This window comes from Sander vitreus, chromosome 1, assembly GCF_031162955.1.
Source record: "Sander vitreus isolate 19-12246 chromosome 1, sanVit1, whole genome shotgun sequence".
In the NCBI taxonomy this organism is placed as follows: Eukaryota; Metazoa; Chordata; class Actinopteri; order Perciformes; family Percidae; genus Sander; species Sander vitreus.
Window position 1 is genome coordinate 38,262,700 of NC_135855.1, and position 13,662 is coordinate 38,276,361.

The 13,662-nt window shown below is 41.1% G+C and overlaps 1 protein-coding gene and 1 long non-coding RNA gene across 2 annotated transcripts in view; one reads left to right on the forward strand and one right to left on the reverse strand.

The window, feature by feature from the left end:
- Positions 1 to 6,998, reverse strand: part of LOC144520842 (uncharacterized) — a 43,468-nt gene extending 36,470 nt beyond the window's left edge. Inside the window, exon 1 of the long non-coding RNA XR_013502254.1 lies at positions 6,919 to 6,998. This is a non-coding gene — a long non-coding RNA (uncharacterized LOC144520842). The remainder of the gene's footprint in view (positions 1 to 6,918) is intronic.
- znf319a (zinc finger protein 319a) lies at positions 6,805 to 12,070 on the forward strand. The gene is made up of 2 exons (XM_078254899.1): positions 6,805 to 7,123; positions 8,253 to 12,070. Exon 2 carries the CDS (start codon positions 8,395 to 8,397, stop codon positions 10,171 to 10,173), a length of 1,779 nt encoding a protein of 592 aa, XP_078111025.1. The 5' UTR covers positions 6,805 to 7,123; positions 8,253 to 8,394; the 3' UTR covers positions 10,174 to 12,070.
- Positions 12,071 to 13,662: the final 1,592 nt, after the last annotated feature.

The following is a 13,662-nucleotide window of genomic DNA, read 5'->3' on the forward strand; positions in this document are numbered from 1 at the left end:
GCTCAATCTGGTGTCAGTTTGTGAGTTTCTCCCTCTCGTCTCTCTTCTATTCCAGCAACACAAGGCTACGTGAGACACGGAGAGCAGTGTAAAATAAAACGCTAGCTTTTAAACTCTCAGCGGATTACCGAAAACGTCCCCGAGTTTATGAATGATATTAAAAAGAAACTCTCTGCTACTGTATGTTTTATACTTCGCACCCAGTGGCATCATCATGTTGTGACATCATTGCATGCCCGAGCATGCTCTTTCTTACTCTTTGGTTTATGAGGTTGTTTCGAAGTTAATGTGGAGAAAATAATGAAATGTTTGAAATGAATGACTTTGGTGTGGTTCATTGTCTCGCCTTTCCAATTTAATGATTCAGTTTCATGAAGGTGGCGAAGAACATCACAGATGAACACATGAATAAGGATGTATGGTTGTACTTCGTCACATTGATCCAACGTGACGAAGTACTTTTAATTTAACCCTTGTGTTGCCTTCCCGTCGACCGCGTAACTTTGCTTTTCTGTGTAAAAATGTAAACTTTTCTCAGTGTTTTGGTCGTCGTTTTTGACACTTTTGTGGCTTTTTCCCGATGTTTTGGAAATGTTTTGACGTTTTAGTCACTTTTTTCCAAGTTTTTTTGTCACTTTTTCGGATGTTTTTGCCGATTTTTTTCAGCGCTTTTTCTGACGTTCTTGACTAAAACACCCAAATTCAATGAAAGTAGTGAGCTGATCATTTCATTTACTTGTGAAGAGCGTTGTACGGAACCATCCACGTTATTTCTTAATAACCAAAACAAAAACATTCCAATCTTTTTTTTATTTTCTTTTTAAATCTATAAACCGTTTTTCAATTGATTTAGCAGAAAATTGACTATATCACAATATTCATCATTATCATTGGGGCTGGGTATCACCATTGATTTCCCGAATCGATTACATTTCCGATTCGATTCAACATCAACTAGGTTAGGGAAATGTCAGTAACAATACCAATTTTGCTTGGATATAAAAGAGTCTTAGAGAACCTATGCTGTAGATTGTACAAGCAAGAAACAACCCTCAAATATTTGTTATAATGCAGCAGGTGTTATGTTATAACCACTAATTCTACTATATATGTGTCATTATTATTCAAGTTTGTTCCTTTTTTGCATTTCGCAAGACAGAGAGAATGCAGAGTGCCTCGTATTTATTCATTTTCCGTCTCAATGTATTTTAACCCTCTGAGGACAAAAGACGCACTGGCACGCGTCCAAGCGCTGTTTGACAAAGCTACTACTCAAAAAGCGGTATCACAAAATTTGATTTCAGACATTTAATTACTTTTTGGCCATTTCTGCCTTTATTTGATAGGAAAGCTGAGAGAGAGGGGGAACTGGCAGGAAAACCATCACAGGTCGGATTCGAACCCTGGACCTTCTGTGTCGAAGAATAAACCCTCTGCATATGTGTGTCCGCTCGACCAACTGAGCTAACCGGCCACATTTAAATACTATTCAATGATATGTAACCTATAAGATTTTGGTAAACTCATTTCAAGCACCGAAACAATTCGTACAACACATCATAAGTTAAGGTTTGTTTTCAAAAGAGATTTGAGGAATTTCAAAAAGCGAACATCAACATTTCAGGTTTTTTTATTTTCAAATTATCTCTTTACACATTGCTCTGGAAAATGGCTATACAGAAAGCTGAGTTTGTTTAGAATATTTTGATATAAAACACATGGGGATTAGTTATATGCAAATACCCTAAAAAGGTAAATTTAAGAAGATATGTGAAAATGCCCTTAGACCTCAGAGGTTAAAAAAAAAACGACCAGACATAAAACATCCATGCTAAGAGTGTTCAACATTAAGAAAGGTTCATATTATGCTCATTTTCAGGTTCATAACTGTATTTAGAGGTTATATCAGAATAGGTTTACATGGTTTAATTTTCAGAAACATCATATTTCTGTTGTACTGCACATTGCTGCAGCTCCTCTTTTCACCCTGTGTGTTGAGCTCTCTGTTTTAGCTACAGAGTGAGACATCTCACTTCTGTTCCATCTTTGTTGGGAGTCGCACATGCTCAGTAGCTAGGTAAGGACTACTAGCCAGTCAGAAGCAGAGTATGAGGGCGTGCCCTGACAGTACCTAGGTAAGGACTACTAGCCAGTCAGAAGCAGAGTATGAGGGCGTGCCCTGACAGTAGCTAGGTAAGGACTACTAGCCAGTCAGAAGCAGAGTATGAGGGCGTGCCCTGACAGTACCTAGGTAAGGACTACTAGCCAGTCAGAAGCAGAGTATGAGGGCGTGCCCTGACAGTACCTAGGTAAGGACTACTAGCCAGTCAGAAGCAGAGTATGAGGCTTCATGAGGCTTCATGATGCCAGCTTGCCCTGACAAGCAAGCTAGTGTGATCCAAAACAAACCCGCTTCAGCCAGTAACCATGGCTTCAGCTCAGGGTAGATGCTAGATTGGATCCGCTAGATAGATAGGTAGATAGATACTTTATTCATCCCAAAGGAAATTTTAGGTATCCAGTAGCTTACACAACCATAACACAACAAACACACATACACACATATATCACACATACATAAGAATCAAAATAAAAATAAAAATGACTCACAGAAATGCAATGACGATGATAAGGTGCTATAGGTGCTAGACGTGTCGACGTAGTTAGGTTCAGGCATGGGCAGAGGTGGAAAGTAATGAAATACATTTACTCACGTTACCGTATTGAGTAGTTTTGTTGTGTATTTTGTATTTTTCAAATAGTTGTAAAAATCTGTATTAATATATAATTAATATAATTTAAAATGTACTTGATTACGCTTTGAGTGAAGTATTGTATTTCGCTACATTACAAATCCCATCCGTTGCTGAGTAAAAAAAAAAAAAAACTTTGACTAACGAAAACCGAAAGGAAGAAAAATAATTGCGCCCGGAACCACTACGGTGACGAATGATCAGCATCTAGGCTGCCTACCAGGCGGCAAGTCTTTCTGTAGGAGATTGAGAACGAGATGGATCAGGCGAACGACGACGGTTCAGAGACTGTTTCAGTAGAAATGCTAGCTGAAACATCGAATTCTGCTGCCCAAAACGACGAAAATCCTTGGCCACATTTGATTTCATTTAAATTCAAGAGAGCCAATAGTATCATCATGCAATGCCAGATGTGCCTGCCAAAGGTGACTGAACTGGCAGCATTCAATAACACCACATCTAATCTGCGGAAGCATGTTTTGGTAAGTATTTGTGCATTGGTACTTCAAACGAAGTTTTCATGACTAATAGCAAATTGCCAATTAGCAAGTTAGTTAGCAGTTTCGTGGCAGTGCTAATTTTTGTCTAGCACTAGCAACCCGTAGGACAACGTACGTAGGACACTAGCTAAATCCCCCCGCCCTGTTTTACAGGTTTTTTTTTATGTCACTAAATAACTTTTACTTAAAGTACATTTTAAATGAACTACTTATTACTTTTACTTGAGTAATTTTTCAGATAGGTAATTTCACTTGAGTAATATTTCATCAAAGTATTGGTACTTTTACTTGAGTACAATATTTTAGTACTTTCTCCACCTCTGGGCATGGGGAGTGGGGATTGGTTAGGGTTAGGGTAAGAATACCAGGGTAAGCCAATCAGAGGCTGAATAAGGCTGGCCACGAGGCACGTCCTGTGACGTCGGCACGTCTAGCGGCTCCGATCTAGCATCTACCTAGGCTCAGCCGTACCTGTTCAGACCCAAGTCTGATCCCGAAACTCAGGCAGAACAACCCGAACCAGCTTGGCAACCTAGACTGGAGCAATACGTTTCAGAGTGGTAAGTGATTTAAATGTTGACAAATTAATTCAATTCAATCCCATTTTATTTATAATATCAAATCATAAGAGTTATCTCGAGACACTTTACAGATAGAGTAGGTCTAGACCACACTCTATAATTTACAAGGACCCAACAATTCCAGTAATTCCCCCAAGAGCAAGCATTTAGTGCGACAATGGCGAGGAAGAACTCCCTTTTAGGAAGAAACCTCAGACAGAACCAGGCTCTTGGTAGGCGGTGTCTGACGGTGCCGGTTGGGGGCGTGATGAATAGTGGAAATTATAGTCACAATAAAGATAATGGAACTATGACTAGAAATAGTAGTTGTAGTAGTTCATGGCGTAGTAGAGCACTGCAGCACATAGCAGCGCGCCGAGCAGGAACACGGCGGCAGCTGCAACCATGATTTAGGTGCCACACTAATCCAAGGAAAACTGCGAGCCGAGACAACACAAAGACTCCGTGGAATAAGCTCCCCAGAGCTAAGTTAGTAACAAGCATTACTGGGGCATGAATGCACACAGATGGAAAGAGAGAGGAGATCAGTGTGTCAAAGGAAGTCCCCCGGCAGTCTAAAACTAAAATATAATGTGACCGTGCACCGCCCTCCTCCACGCAGTTGCTAGTAGCCAAGGAGGACACGGAGGATTAAAAAGAACATGGTAGACTCTTCAGAAGAGGTCATTATCTTCACTCAAGTTTCTGCGCGGGAAAGTCACCGGACACCACAATCTTCTGAACATAGTCATACTGAGAGATACAGAGAGAGTTGTGTGGAGCTGATAGTCTTAATTAGCTTTGTAGCAACTCATTTGGCAATGGCTCGAATGTAACGGACGTTCATTAATATCAAAAAGTTACACACTAAAGCTTTAAAGTGCCCATATTATGAAAAAAACACTTTCTGGGATCTGGGGTGTTATTTTGTGTCTCTGGTGCTTCCACACGCATACAAACTTGGGGAAAAAAAACATTCATGCTGTTCTGATTGAGATACGGTTTCTGAATGTGTCCTGCCTTCAGTCTCCGGGTGAGCTGGTCAAAATCGGCACGGCTTTCTACGTCACTAGCCGAAACGAGGTGGCTAACCGTAGCATGCTAGCGCTAGCATGCTAGCTCAACTGCTACAACACACACTAGTTCACCACAATCTACAAAAGAACTACTTCCATGTCCCTGTCCGGCAGGTATTCCACTAATATTTCACATTCACAGCATGAAATTGGTTAACAGTATGATCTTTAAGTTTGTTGATGACACTATCAGGTACATTTCATTGCGTTTTCAGGAAGATGAAAACCTCCTCAGCAGCCATTCTGACTGCTACTCAGATTGGTTTTTCATGCGCACGAGATAGGCCTACTTTCGTGTGCTCATGATAAGAAGAAAAAAATTACCCATGTCCCTTTAGGGGCTCGGTAATATAGCCTACATAAAGTTTTGAAACAAAGTTTACACTTTGCTCATGCGCACCAGAAAGTTTCTCATGCACCTCAGAAAAAAAAAATCCCCATGTCCCCTTTAGGGGCTCTGTATAAAATATGTAGAAATGCTGCAGAGCATTGTGGGATGTGCTGGGACGAGTGCACTCTGTCCAGATGAGCTGAAATAAATCAAGTAAGCTCAGATCTGTTATCCATGCACGGTACACAGGAATATATTCAAGAGCTGTACTTTTACAGCATCTACACTGAAATAAAATAAAATCAGAACAGTTAACAAGGTAAGTGAAGGCAGCACGGCCACGTTATTCAAACCACTGATCTTTAACAACAGAGATATTGTTTACAATACTGCAGCCAGCCATAATCTAACTTTCCAAAATGTCACGTTTTCTGAATTTTGGAAAAATGTTTTAAAATCGACTGAGACTTCTTCAATACATCAAGTCAGAATGTATCTTAACATTTTAAACTGAATCTATAACCAGGGAATTGCAGCGTGTGGTTGGTCTGGCAAAGCGAGACTATATATGGGCAAACCCAAACATTACACCCATATGTGACTGTTTAATATATGATAACAAATATTCTTAAAGCAGGAAAAGTAAAAATATCCATTATGCAGAAAAATGTGAAGACTTACTTTGAAAATCATTCAAATCATTCAATCGTTATTACAGAGATTTGTCAGAAAAACACGATTATCACTCCACCCTCAGAATTAATACCAATTTACATCAAACTGAAGTGAAACTGCCCTCTTTATTGTTTGGTAATTAGGTTGAAACCTCAGAGGTGATTCAGTCAGACTGATGCACTTAATAATTTTAATGAAAAGTTCACTTTGATATCAATGAGTGTGAGACTTCCACAGCAACAAAAAAAAGGTTTGTGACTGTTGTTTTTTTGCACGGAGATGCATTCAAGATATATTAATATATGTATATATATATTAGAACCACTTCACCTTTGGCAGTGACTAATCCATCACTTTTATAAAGTAGTGGAAGAAGTATTCAGAGCCTTTACTCTAGTAAAAGTATATCACACATTTAAATACATTACATGTAAACATCCTGCTTTTAAGTACTATCAGCGTAATGCACTTAAAGTTAGAAGTTAAAATACACATTATGACCTGTAAGTAATATTATTTTATATTCGATTAGAATCTGTAAGAGGAATTTTAATGTTGCAGCAGGTGCAAGTTGCCTATTTTACTGTTGGGTAGTTTAAGGTACTGAAAAACTATTATTTGTTGTATATTTTCTCCTTATAGGTTGATTTAATTAGAGTGAAGAGATCAACTTTTACTTTAAGGTGTGTGAAAACGTCCACAGCAAAAAATAACGAGAATAGATTTTAAAAAGAAAATAGCTGTTGTAGCTCCAGAAATATAAGGTTCGAGATGATACATTACGCTTTTTTTTTGGGTTGATTTGGTAATGGTGTGGATGTATCTGTAAATCGGTGAAAATGACAGGCGAGACTTTCCAGCATTAGACTGAAGGAGAGAAACACTCCCCCCTACTGTAATATTGAAGAAATATATTTGCTAATATCTTTTCGGCTCGTATTGTGTTTGTTTGAATGCTCTTCAAACTAAGTCAGAGAGCAGTTTATCTCCACCTCGGCTTGTTTTGGGGGCTCTTGCGTGTACCTCCAGCAGGGACCGGCTGTAGAGGCAGCAGCTCCGCGGCGACAGCTCACTGCGTGGCGGTTTCCGGTGTCCGTCCGTCTGCAGGAGGATGGCGTCCGGCTTCAACTGCATCCCCTCCACCGCCGGTCCTCCGAGTCCTAAATATACCTAAGGTTGTCGAACTCAGGCTGAAGACGTCAGTGAAAACCATCGATAAGTGGCTCCAGTAAGTTATCATGCATTTTTTTTTGTAAATGGTGTTTTTTGGCGGATGTGCGAGGCTCCGCTTAAGGAGGTGGGTTTCCCCCCGCAGCTCCAGGGAGGCCTAGTCTGATTTGGGGTCCGTTTGCGGCGAAGGCTCGAAGACAAGTTATTGTGGCCTTTCAGCGAAGCGACGGTCGCTCACAGGCTGCGTCGCTTCGGTCGCGTTTGCCTATTGTAGTTAAGCTATAATGTGATGTTCATAGAACGACAACAGCGGATATTATTATGTTTTATGATGTGAAATAGCAGGAGATAATCTCGAAGCAAGTCCAGTTTAGTAACGGTTAGCCGTTAGCTGTTAGCTTCGCTGCTGAAGCTAACAGCTAACGTTTGGTAGCCACATCCTGAAACAGTAACAGTACCATTAAATAACCATGTATGAAAAAACATATCTCCAGCTAAATAATATGGATATAATAAAGATATTTACACAGTGTAGCTAACGTTTAAAATACACAGTTGACTAAGAAATGGGACTATTGCGTGCCTGATTCGCTTTTCAGGAAATAGACCGAGCCCAATGCTGGTTTAGCGTAATTTTCTGTTATTTTTTGCGGGTTTCCGTTTAAGCAGACACCACAGGCAAGAAACATCATTTTGAGATTTTGGGATATTTTGCTTCTTTAACATGTTTTCTTACAGACTCATGGGAAAAAAACAAACAAAAAAAACCATACACATTAAGGGGTTTTATTTTACTACACCTTGTCTATTTGTGTCTGTAAATTTCCCCTAAATTCACCAAAACTTTAGCATTAGATAATGCTAGCAAGTTTTAGGCCTCTCAAGCTGGCATAGGTGGTTTGTGTCAGTTTTATTCTTACCACAAACAAGACTTGATTTACACCAATCACACACATTATTCTGACACTGGATACCGGACCTTCCCTTTGATATAAATAAAAGAAAGAAGTAGTAAACATAAGTTTCTTTGTCTCTTACATTGTTATTTATAATGGATTGCGTTGGAAACTGGCAGCTCATCCGCCCTGCACTTTTGTATAACTACCCTGCATTGTATTTACTCACATTGCAACTCTATTTTATGAATTAAACTTGATATTTTGTTGTATGTTCTTTCCCTTTTTTAGGTTTTCTTACCTATCTCAAAGGACGTGCATAAACACAGATATAGAACTCAGCTACTCTGTGTGCTGGTTACCATTTGTAAAACCACATCACCCTCTTCAGTTCAGCACTGAAACCCTCATCTGCTGAGAGCTGAATCCCTTCATGCGAAGTGGAAGAATGACGGAGGCGTGGCAGCAGCAGCAGCAACATGCAGTGGCTCCACCCTCTGTTGTACACACGCTCCCCCAGGGAACTGACAACCCTCTGGGCTGCACTGTGTATGGAGTTGTATTGCAGCCAGATACTTCCCTGCAGGTGGCCCAGCATGGCCAGCAGCACTCTGTTCAAGCTCAGCAGCCCTCTTTACAGGTAGGGGGCGAGAGAGGGCACAAGTGTGGAGCCTGTGGCCATGACATATCTCACCTGGCCAACCCTCATGAGCACCAGTGCATGGTGAACCAAGACAGATCCTTCCAGTGTACCCAGTGTATGAAGATATTCAGCCAGGCGACGGACCTGCTGGAACATCAGTGTGTGCAGGTGGAGCAGAAGCCGTTTGTTTGTGGTGTGTGTAAGATGGGCTTCTCTCTGCTCACCTCTTTGGCCCAGCATCACAACTCGCATGGCAATGGAAACAACCCAATGAAGTGCTCCATCTGTGAGAAAACATACCGGCCGGGTTCTGGAAACGTCACCCCAACCTCGTCAGCTGCCAACCCCCAGCAGCCCTCCACTGGTGAGACGTCCAGTGGCGGTGCAGCGATCAGTGCCTCGTCTCCTCCTGCGTTTGAGGCCTCTGCACCAGACCGGCCATATAAGTGCTCCGTGTGCCATAAGTCCTTCCGGCATTTGTCAGAGCTGACCCGTCACGAGAGAGTACACACCGGTGAAAAGCCCTACAAATGTGACACTTGTGATAAAAGCTTCAGCCAGTCTTCACATCTGGCGCACCACCAGCGTACACACAGCTCCGAGCGACCGTATAAATGTGCCGTGTGCGAGAAGAGCTTTAAGCACCGCTCTCACCTTGTGCGGCACATGTACGCTCACTCCGGCGAGCACCTTTTCAAGTGCAATTTATGTGAGATGCACTTCAAGGAGTCGTCTGAGCTCCTGCACCACCAGTGCCAGCCGGAAGGGGAGAGACCTTTCCGCTGCGGTTCTTGTGGAAAGAGCTTCAAACGCCCATCTGACCTGCGGCAGCATGAACGCACTCACTCAGAGGAGCGACCTTTCCAGTGCGAGGAGTGCCAGATGAGCTTCAAACAGCAGTACGCTCTCGTACGCCACCGTCGCACCCACAAAAATCCAGCCGATCGCCCTTTCAAGTGTAACCTCTGTGATAAGGGGTTCCTTCAGCCATCCCACCTGCTGTACCACCAGCAGGTTCATGGTATGGAGAGTCTGTTTAAGTGCGCATCCTGCCAGAAGTCTTTCAGCCAATCAGGAGAACTGCTGAGGCACAAATGTGGTGGCGAGGTGGAGAAGCCCTACAAGTGCGACGTGTGCGGCAAAGGTTACAAAAAGAATTCGACGCTGCAGCGCCACCAAAACTCTCACTGCACAGAGAAGCCGCTGAAATGCTCCCTGTGCGACAAGCGCTTTGTGTCGTCCTCCGAGTTCGTGCAGCACCGCTGCGACCCAACCCGCGAGAAGCCGCTGAAATGTCCCGACTGTGAAAAACGATTCAGGTACTCGTCCGAGCTGCAGCGCCATCGCCGAGTTCACACCGGGGAGAAGCCTTTCAAGTGCGCCAGCTGCGACAAGAGCTTCAAGCAACGCGAGCACCTGGCCAAGCACCAGAGTGTGCACTCGCGGGAGACGCAGTTTAAGTGTGTGTGGTGCGGCGAGCGTTTTGTTGACCTCACAGCTCTGCAGGAGCACACAGTCCAGCACACTGCCGAGGGGGAGAGTTTCCCTGAAGCTCAATGCATCCCATGAATCGAACTGCTCTTAAGTCCTGGGCAGCAAACATGACATTCACCTTCAAAAGCAACGTGTGCCAGCCTCCGCTCTCCCATTTGTAGTTTAGAACATGCACCCATTAATTATGTTCAACGATTAGTTTCAAGACTCCTCAGTAAAATCTCTACTCAGTAAAATCACAAACACCCTCAGTCAGTAGGGGCGATTTAGGATCCCTCGTCTTATTTTTGGAACACATGGAAGAAATCTTGAACAGAATGAAAAAGGCATGAAATGTGTGAGGATCTTGGTTTAGTTTAGTGCTGAGTGTGGGACCTTTTTCTGTGGTTGCATGTGATGGTCTGTTTTGTAACTGTTGATTATGTTGTTGAGAAAGATTGGACAGAACTTCCAGATAGTTGTCAGATGTGTGTGTGCTCATGTGTAAGCTCCTCAGAAAAATCCATGTGCCTTTTTTACCGATCACTTAATTTTGTGTTTTCGTTAATTTCATGTCCAGTTTAGCCGAATACACCCCCTCCCATCGTATACAGCGGCTGGCTTAGTGCAGCAGTATCTTTTCACATACTAGATCTTAGGTAGTATCATCTGTTTGTGCATGAATATTTATCACACTTTAATATCACTGTTGTATTATAGCTTTGGTTTATTTAGGAAAACATCCTAAGAAGAAGAAGAAAAAGTGGATTTGTGAAAATGTATAGCCCGTGTCCTATGAAATCTGTGTTGTTGCATCTTTGTATTAAAACAAATGACATCTAGGTAACTAACCCATACCTACCATGTCATACAAACACTTGACATGTGCAATAATAGAACATGCACAATGTAATACTGTATTTATGACTACTGATTCATGGCATAGTCTTCTCTGTTATATTATAGATTGTGTGTATACGCTTATGTAAACATTGAAAAGTGTATAGTGCTTATGTTACCTGCTTTTGTATTCACTATGAATGAGCTTGCAGTATTTTGCAAGTACTTTTAGTTGCAGTTCCAGGTGGATTATCACAAGTTTTAACCCGACAAGACTTCAAAGCATTATATTGCTCACTTGCCACAACCTAGCTGCATTAGTTACTGTGCGATAGATTTAACAAAAGTTAATATGTTTTTTCTTGTTTTGGAAGAGAATTGGCCTTGTAACATCCTCTCGGGATCCTAGCCTCGTCCCGGTCTAGACCGGACCTTCAGCAGAGTAATCCGAGCATCCTCAAAGTTGCGATTTATGTGTTGGTTTATTCCAGCGCGTTAAGTGAAACAGTTGTGTATTTTAGTTTACTGTGTGGATTTCTATATTCACAATATTTGCAGTATATTGAAAAGAAGGTTTTTGGAGTTTAGAAATCACGGGCAAAGGGAATGAGAGCGGGAGGGATGGGACTGTGTGGTTGTGCCATGGTTTAAGTCCTGGTAAGTCTGCTTCAAAACCTCCCGTTGGAGGTGAACGAGTGTAATGAAGCGTTGTATTATTTACACATATGGATATCAATATAGACTCCTGTTCATACTGTATACAGACAATAAAAATAAACCACCCTTATGAAAACAAAGGTGTACATTGTTTTCATCATAGCTAAGTCTAGTCATTGGTTCAAATGGATGCTTATTCTCATTATTTATGAATGATGTGTAAAATGTCATAAAATAGTAAGAAATGCCCGTTATTTCCCAGAGTTCAAAGTGACATTTGTTTTGTCTGACCCAACAATCCAAAAACCAAAAATATTCAGTTTACAATCATAAATCAGACAAAAGCAGCAAATTGTTATATGGAAGAACCTGGAATTGGCAAGTGGTTGGGGGTTTTGGTTGAAAAATGAATAAAACTAACAATTGATTATCAAATCTTGGTTGATGCGCACATGTAGATTCATTGTAAATACTGTAAAATGAATAAATATTAAAAGTAGGTTTGTGTGAATACTTGAAAGGGCCCAGATGTTGATAACTAAGTACTCGCAGCAGACGGTGTCCTTACTGTATGTGCTGCATTTATCTTCAGTTGAAAGCGGACGTTGTCTTTGACAAAAGTGATAACGTTTATTAAGCTGTTTATCAATTCCTAATTACATTTTTAAATATGTCATCTCAATTCAGTCACAAATTCTTGCTAAAGGTGAAATGTTCAAACATTTTAAAACTGGCAGTGTAGCTAAATTCTCCACAAAATAAGATTGCCACCATTACTCCTCACAGAGATGGTTTTAACAGCCCTTTTTCTTGTTTATATTGAAAGATTAAGTTCAATTTTGTATGCTCATATTATGCTTTTTGGTTTTTTCTCTTTCCTTTATTGTGTTATATATCTTTTTTTGTGCACGTTATAGGTTTACAAAGTGAAAAAAACAGAGTCCACCCCAAAGGGACTTACCATCTCCAACAGAAAACACTGTTCACAAACTGCTAACAAAGATGGAACAGAAGTGAGATGTCTCACTCTGTAGCTAAAACAGAGAGCTCAACACACAGGGTGAAAAGAGGAGCTGCAGCAATGTGCAGTACAACAAATCTATGGTGTTTTTTGAAAATGAAACCATGTAAACCTATTCTGATATACAACTGAATACAACTATGAACCTGAAATGAGCATAATATGAGCACTTTAAGAAAACAGTAGCGAGGCTCCAGACGATAAACATTTATGTATATCAGTATATACTGATATGTAATAACATTAAAATCGACAAGGTAAAGTTGTTTATCTTTAGGTTTGTGAAAATTGTGGAATCTAAAAAGGCCATTATGATAATATAGAGATACAGATATTTCGGTATTTTGGGGCTTTCTTGTTTTTCATCAGTATCAGGGATGTGATATATCAAATGCTATAAAACTAGGGGACATTTTCAAGGCCCCAGCACGTTAAGGTATCCTCGGAAATGAGAGAGCGGGCAGCTTAGAGGCAGTCAGAAAAAGCAATTGTTGATAACAATAAGCAGGCTGATAATTGGACACAGCAACCTAACACACATCACATTATAGGGAAGCATCCAACTGGTTTTGGGGATCACTGAGAGAAAGGACATGATGGAAGAAATGAAACGATTTGGGATAACAGAAGCAGGAGTAAAGAACATACTGGGGAAAGATGCTTGGTCAGCTTTCTGAAGGGCTGACGAGGAAAATCTGACATGCAGGAAACTGTAAAAACAGAAGATGGCAGTGGTGCAACATTAAGGATGCAAGCTGATACGTTGTGAGCTGTAAGATACGTGTCTGCCGCCGCCATATTGAGACGGAGTAAGACCCGTTCTGGCCTTAGAGACTCATAGAAGAAGACTTGTTTGTGCTGCTTTTGGATGTTCCTGCGAAGTAATTGCTAAACCTAAGAAATGTGGAATAACATTTCACTGATGAAAATGTGTTACAATATTGTACTGTTATGAACGTGTTGAATTTAATATCACAAGAGGTAACTAATCCTTCTTTAAAGCCAACATGAAGTTAAGTGTCTTTCCTTATACTTAATTACACTAATGCTAGCTTGTCTGTAAGGTA